The sequence below is a fragment of the Panthera pardus genome, unplaced genomic scaffold (genome assembly GCF_024362965.1).
Source record: "Panthera pardus isolate Hobbes unplaced genomic scaffold, ASM2436296v1 HiC_scaffold_231, whole genome shotgun sequence".
Lineage (NCBI taxonomy): Eukaryota > Metazoa > Chordata > Mammalia > Carnivora > Felidae > Panthera > Panthera pardus.
The window spans coordinates 15,297-21,640 of record NW_026526801.1 but is presented as its reverse complement, the minus strand read 5'-3'; the positions used below and the strand labels follow the sequence as shown (position 1 = coordinate 21,640).

Genomic DNA, 6,344 nt, shown 5'->3' with positions numbered 1-6,344 from the left:
TGGCACACACTAGGTGTTCAGGAAGTGCTATGGATGCACATTATCTGGGCAGCACTGTATCAACACTCAGACATACCTGGACTCTTTGTTCCTGGCTCTGTCCTGACCTGTCATGGACTCTGTCCCCAGGACAGCTGGCCCCTGACGCCCGGGAATTTCTCCTCGGTAGGAGAATCTCCTACAATGTCTTCCAACCGGGGACAGGCTTGGGGGCCTGAAGTTAATAGAATATGGATTATTTGCTAACCAAAGTTCCTTGACATTGTTCTCACACTACAGTTTACCCCAAACGAAGGAAGCAGCTGACTTGGCCAAAGGGAGGAGGCTGCAAGAGGACCCCCGTTGCTGGGGAAACAGCAGATTTTTGTCTCACTTCCCCAAAGGACTGGGCACTGCATAAGCAATGAGTTTCTTGTCCCACGCTGAGCCGTGATCATCAGCCTCGTTATCCGCCTGGAGCCCAGGGATGGTCAAGGAGCCTGTGTTGCCAGACTTGGAGCCAGAAAACTGGTCTGGGACCCCCGAAGGCCAAGTGTTCTCATGGAGAATGGCTTTAGGGGTCATTCCTGGGAACTGTTGGTACCAAAACACACAATAACCGGCCCCAGTGTTGGCTGGGCTTCCAGTGCAGGAAATGGTGAGCGTCTGGCCCAGGGACCCAGACACTGAAGATGGCTGAGTCAGCACAGACTGGGCCAAGGACTCTGGAAGAAGAAAAGACAGAGAGGATGAGGCTGGGGTCTAGAGACAAGAGGAGGAAGCAGGGCCCCTTCCCCTGTCTCTGCATCCAGTCACCTGTGCAGTGAGCAAGTAGGATGAGGAAGAGAGAGACCCAGGCCATGGTGGAGGCCCATTCCTCATGACTGCTCCTGCCCTCTGTGACCCCACAGCTGAGCAGACCTTCCCTAACCCCTCCTTCCCCTCTTCATCCTCTGAGAGAGGGAGGGACCATCCATGCATGAGACCCCCAGCTCTCTGACCCTTCACAGGCCCCGGTTGGTCCCTCATCCTGAGGAGGTCAGGGGTGGGCAGGGCAGGGGCTGTGTGGGGCCAGGGGGTGGGGAGGTCCCAGATGGGAGCCCTGAGCAGAAGGCAAAGGCAGTGCCAGGAGGCAGATTCAAGTCTCAGTAACCCTGACCCCTCAGAACCAGGCCCTGAGTGACCCCTAGTGTCCAGTCACAGACACACCATTGTGTGACATGGTGACCAGAGCCCATCAGAGAGACAGCTCCAGCCTCCCCACTGCTCCCTTGCTCATTCATGGTCAAGACTGAGCTGGTATCTCTGGGATACACTCCTTTGAGATCATGATCAAGTTCAGAACAGTGACAGGTCTCCATGGACAGGTGTTCCCTTCTGTCCAGGAGGCTGGCCGTTCCTCTTATGGGATTCCTCCCTGGTTTCCGGAACTCCCCTTCCACTCGTGTTCACACAGCCCTGAGGACTTGGGGAGCACTCCTTTCCGGGTTGTGTAGAAGCTCTCGTGTCTGTTCCTAGAAGGGTTAAGCCCTAAAAGCCTCAGTCATCTGTCACTATTTCCACCAGTTTAGAAAACAGTCCTCCTCACGCTGTGGGCACGGAATCCCTCCTATTATCTGTTCTGTAAACACATAGACCCAACTCTGCAAGAGCCCTGCCAAGTGAGGCTGTGTGTGGCATTGACCTCAGAGCACAAAGGGCAAACCTGCAGGGAGTTCTGGGAGGGAAGGAGTGACAGCTGCAGGTGTTCTGACAGGGACCTCCTTGCAGACTTCATGTGTTAATCACCTATTAGACAGCAGTTACCTTAAAATGAATGTGTGTCATTTTTTCCAAAAACTCAGCTCTGAAAGAGTGATTTAAACTCAGTGACAGTTTCAATGGGAAGGTACAGGTTCAATTGCGAGTGTGTTTCCCCGGACCCATGTTTATTGCAGACAGAATATGATTTAAAATAGTGGTTGCCAAATGCATGAAAACATAACGGAAAATAAGTGACATTTAGTTCTTGGTTGAATAGGGGCCAATTCCTTGCTTAAATCACTTGATTCATTATTGTTATTACTATTATTATTTTAATAACAATTCTGCATATTAGGGCTAGTCTAACAGGTAAAGTAGGAAAGCCCAACATGGTTCCCGGGGAAACATCATGAGGAGCCCGTTCCAGTGAACTTCACACTGGTCTCTCTGGTGGAATGGTCAAACACAGAGTTTGCTGCATGGAACGATAAGGGGTCAGACTCCTCTCAGGGTGGGTAAAGCAATAGTCACTGTGTCTTGTGTTCACCGTGTTCAGGATAGAAAAATTGCTCATTCAGCCGCCGCTGATTAGAGGAATAATTTTCCACTATCTAAGGCCAATTTGACCCAGAAAATTCTTTCAAAGATCCCATACTGACTCCAGCTGAGGTGGAGATAAGGGGCACTGTTTCTCTGAGTTCACAGGCCCTGTAGCCCTGAGACAGACGTTTCAGCAGAGGCCTATCCTTGCTGGAGGTGTCTCTGGAGTGTCTGAGGGTGACAGTCCAGCCCTGAGAGGATGCAGAGTGTGCCTCGTGTCCCCGTGGGCCTCGAGCTCCAAGGGAGCAACACTGAGGCCGCTGTCCCAGAATCAATGCACTGATCAGCTTCAGGCGCTACCTGGAACCCAGACATGGTTGGGGGCTCAGCCGCCCATGGGGACAGAGACTCACCCAGGGATCCCTGCGCATCAGCCTCATCCCAAGAGAGCAGGTGTTCAAAGCAAGTCCTGCCCTGGTGTTAGGACTCCTGTGACACTTGCTGTCACTGGGCTTCCTGCTCATGGGGATTCTGTTTCCTGGATTGTGACGCTGATGAAGGCTGGGTGAGCACAGGTTGACAATGACTCCTGGGGAGACAGAGGAACCTGGAAAGTGTCAAGTCCAGGACACTATACACTAGCTCATGCTGGACAAAGCAGGAAAGAATATCCAATGGGAAGAAGACAGTGTCTTCCACAAATGGTGTGGAGTAAACTGGACAGCAACGTGCAGAAGAACGACTGCACCACTTTCTTATACCATATACAAAAATAAACTCAACATGGATGAAAGACCCACATGTGAGACAGGGAACTGTTAAAATCCAAGAGAAGTGCACAGAGAGCAAACTTTAACCTTGGCCATAGCAAATTCTTACTGGAACTGCAGGACACAAGGGCAGGCCTCCCCTCGATGAGCCACTGGGCATGAAGTTTTTTTATTTATTATTTTTTAAAAATGTTCGCGTGGTTACTTACTTTTGAGACAGAGAGCAACAGAGCATCGGTGGGGGAGGGGCAGAGAGAGAGGGAGACACAGAATCTGAAGCAGCTTCCAGGCTCCAAACTGTCAGCACAGAGCCCCACGCAGGGCGCCATCCCACGAACCATGAGACCATGACGCGAGCAGAAATTAGACGCTTAACAGACAGAGTCACCCAGGCGCCCTGGCATGACGGTCATTTTGAGTTAAAAAGCAGTCAATGCCCATACACTCAGGAAAAGCTCTTCATGTCTCTTCAACTGACTAAAAATTCAGTGGTAGCACCTGTTCCGGGAAGACAGCTGGCACCACAGACAACTGCCCTAGGATATGGATGGGGTGGGGCAGACGGGGCAAAGGGGTAGCAAGGCCTGTTTAGTCACAGTCCTCTGTGTCCCATCGCTTCCCAGGGGACCTGCACATATTGTTTATGAAACGTCTACTCTACTCTTCTTCTTCTGTCTGTGAAGTGTATTTCTTTGCATCGAATACTAGACCCCTACCTCATCCATGTAATTCAGAAAAACATAGACCTCATTTTTGCCTGGGTGTCTTTTGAATTTCAAGATCTATGTTGATTCCCATATGTTCTCTATTAAATTTCTTGTGTGTCACTTCAACCTCTTCAAGGACAGGTCTCACCATAGAGGACTCTCCCCTACAGGAGCATCCACAGAAGCTTCTCAATAAAAGAGGCTCAGAGACAAGGTCTGTGGACCCAGGGGTTTTGGCCTCACTTCCTCGTTATCTGAGTCACTGTGAGTAAGGTAGCTGCTCCCACTGCCATAACCTGTAGCACAGTAATAGTCAGCCTCATCCTCAGGCTGTGGCCCAGAGATGAGCAGAAGCCCTGCATTGGCCGAGGCATCTTTGGACCCAGAGAAGTGGCTTGGGACCCCAGGGCCCTGGTGCTTATCTGAGTCTGAGTAGTAGTACAGGAGATACCGGGGAGGGCTCCCTGGTTTCTGCTGGAACCAATTTATGTAGTAGCCTCCAACACTGAACCCGCTGCTCAGGGTGCAGGTGAGTCTGGCTGTTGTTCCCAGAGATGCAGAGAGGGAGGGCGGCTGGGTCAGCACAGGCTGGGACAGGGAACCTGCAAACACAGACACTCTCAGTGATGGAACCAGAAATGGGGGGAAAATGTCCCAAAAGGCTGAGCATGGGAAGTATCCTTTGAGGCCCCCCTGTGTCCCTGAGGCCAGTCCCTACCTGTGCAGTGAGACAGGAGTATGAAGACGAGAAGAGGCCAAGCCATGGTGACACAGACCCTGGTACCCACACTGGGCTGGGCTGCCCCAGGCCTCCTTTTCTCCTCCACCCTCTGCCACAGGAGGAGCTGTCCATGGAAATGAAGTCCATCTAGTGACTGCCCAGCCCCTCTCTGAACCCTGGTGCTTCAGCCCAGCTGACGGACACACCCTGGGGATGATGGAGGTTGGCTTCACCACTGGGGAGACCCCTGGGAGGACGCACTGCATGCACAACTCACAGGTCCCTGCCCCGGGGGAACTTGCCACACCAGAAGGGACACACATGCTGACTTCCCATCAGGGAGCCCAGAGCCCAGTCCCCAGGCTCAGGCTCTGAGCAGTTGTGAAGACACCACAGGGTACTCCCACAGCGCCCCCTCTTGGCTGACAGGCACATACCTCACTGTGTCCAACAGCCCTGAGAGCCCAGCTGGCTTCCTCAGCTCCTTTTGTTCACACATCCTTGAGCTGAATCATGGCCAACGTGATCCTATAATACTGCCCGTGATGACTGCAGTGTTTTGCACGCTCAGAAGGAGTCCTGGTCTCTGTGAGATGCAAACATTACCTCCCGTTAGTGGTAAGTTGTTGACATCTGGCAGAAGATGCTGCAGACTTCATATCCCTGCACTGGTGTGCGAGGTAGCATCTGTAAACCTTGGGAATGTTTTTCAGCTCCTATGCACTGTAACGATGGATGCCAACGAGTGTCCAATAAATTGGGTTTTGTTTTAATCTGTGATTTTTTCGCTCATTTATTGGCTAAGTGATTTATCAAGGAAAGGGAAAACAATGAATTTATCTTTGATGAAGTCCAATGTATCAGTTTTTTTATGGCTTGTGCTAATGAGGTCTTATCTAAACATGTTTATACAAACCCTAGAGCCTGACGACTTTTTCCATTTTTATGTTTTCAACTGTATACTTTACAGTATGTCAATAAGCCTTTTAGTGAATTTTTTTATGAAGTCAGAGTTTTCGGTGAGATTCATTTCTCTCGATGGATATCCAGTGGTTCTGTGGACATTTGGTCAAAGGCCATCCTTCCTCCTCTGAAAGCCTTCTGCAACCTTGTCAATAAGGTTTTCTTATCCATAAGTATCCATAAGTATTTCTTATCCATGCTTTTGTGAGTTTGGTTCTGAATTTTCTGTTCTGTCACATTGGCCACTGTGTCTACCTTCCATCCATATCACTCTGTCTTGTTGCGATAGGAATTGAATTACACTTCTCGACAAGTTGGGAAGAATTGTCATCTTTACTATATTGACTCTTCTATTCCTTGAACACAACATATCCCTCCACAGTTTTAGATCCACTTTGATTACATTTCCCAGCATTGTCGAGATTTCAGCATCCATGACCTGTACATGTTTTGTTACATATTCACCCAAATATTTCATCATGGAGTGGTTTGAAGTGTGATTTTTACATTGTTTTTCACAAGGTTACTGCTTGTATATACGCAACTAAATGATCTTTCTATATTGATCTTGTGTTCCTCCACCTTCCCGAAATTGCTTATTACCCTTTCTTTTTTTTTTTTTAAAGTTTTTTTTTTAACGTTTATTTATTTTTGAGACAGAGAGAGACAGAGCATGAATGGGGGAGGGTCAGAGAGAGGGAGACACAGAATCTGAAACAGGCTCCGGGCTCTGAGCTGTCAGCACAGGGGCCCGATGCGGGGCTCGAACTCACAGACTGCGAGATCATGACCTGAGCCGAAGTCAGCGCTCAACCGACTGAGCCACCCAGGCGCCCCTACCCTTTCAATTCATATATTTACACACAATTCATAGCTCCCTTTGCATTTTTCCCCTATATCATCCTCTGGCCTGAAATCAGG

At 49.7% G+C, this 6,344-nt stretch overlaps 2 gene segments (V, D, J or C); both read right to left on the bottom strand.

The window, feature by feature from the left end:
* Positions 1 to 200: 200 nt before the first annotated feature.
* On the bottom strand, positions 201 to 916 carry LOC109261606 (probable non-functional immunoglobulin lambda variable 1-50). The segment is given in 2 exon segments: positions 201 to 704; positions 796 to 916. Coding segments are annotated over 2 exon segments (381 nt in total).
* Positions 917 to 3,928: 3,012 nt separating this feature from the next.
* Positions 3,929 to 4,562, bottom strand: LOC109261561 (probable non-functional immunoglobulin lambda variable 5-48). The segment is given in 2 exon segments: positions 3,929 to 4,341; positions 4,458 to 4,562. Coding segments are annotated over 2 exon segments (459 nt in total).
* Between the last annotated feature and the right edge of the window lie 1,782 nt (positions 4,563 to 6,344).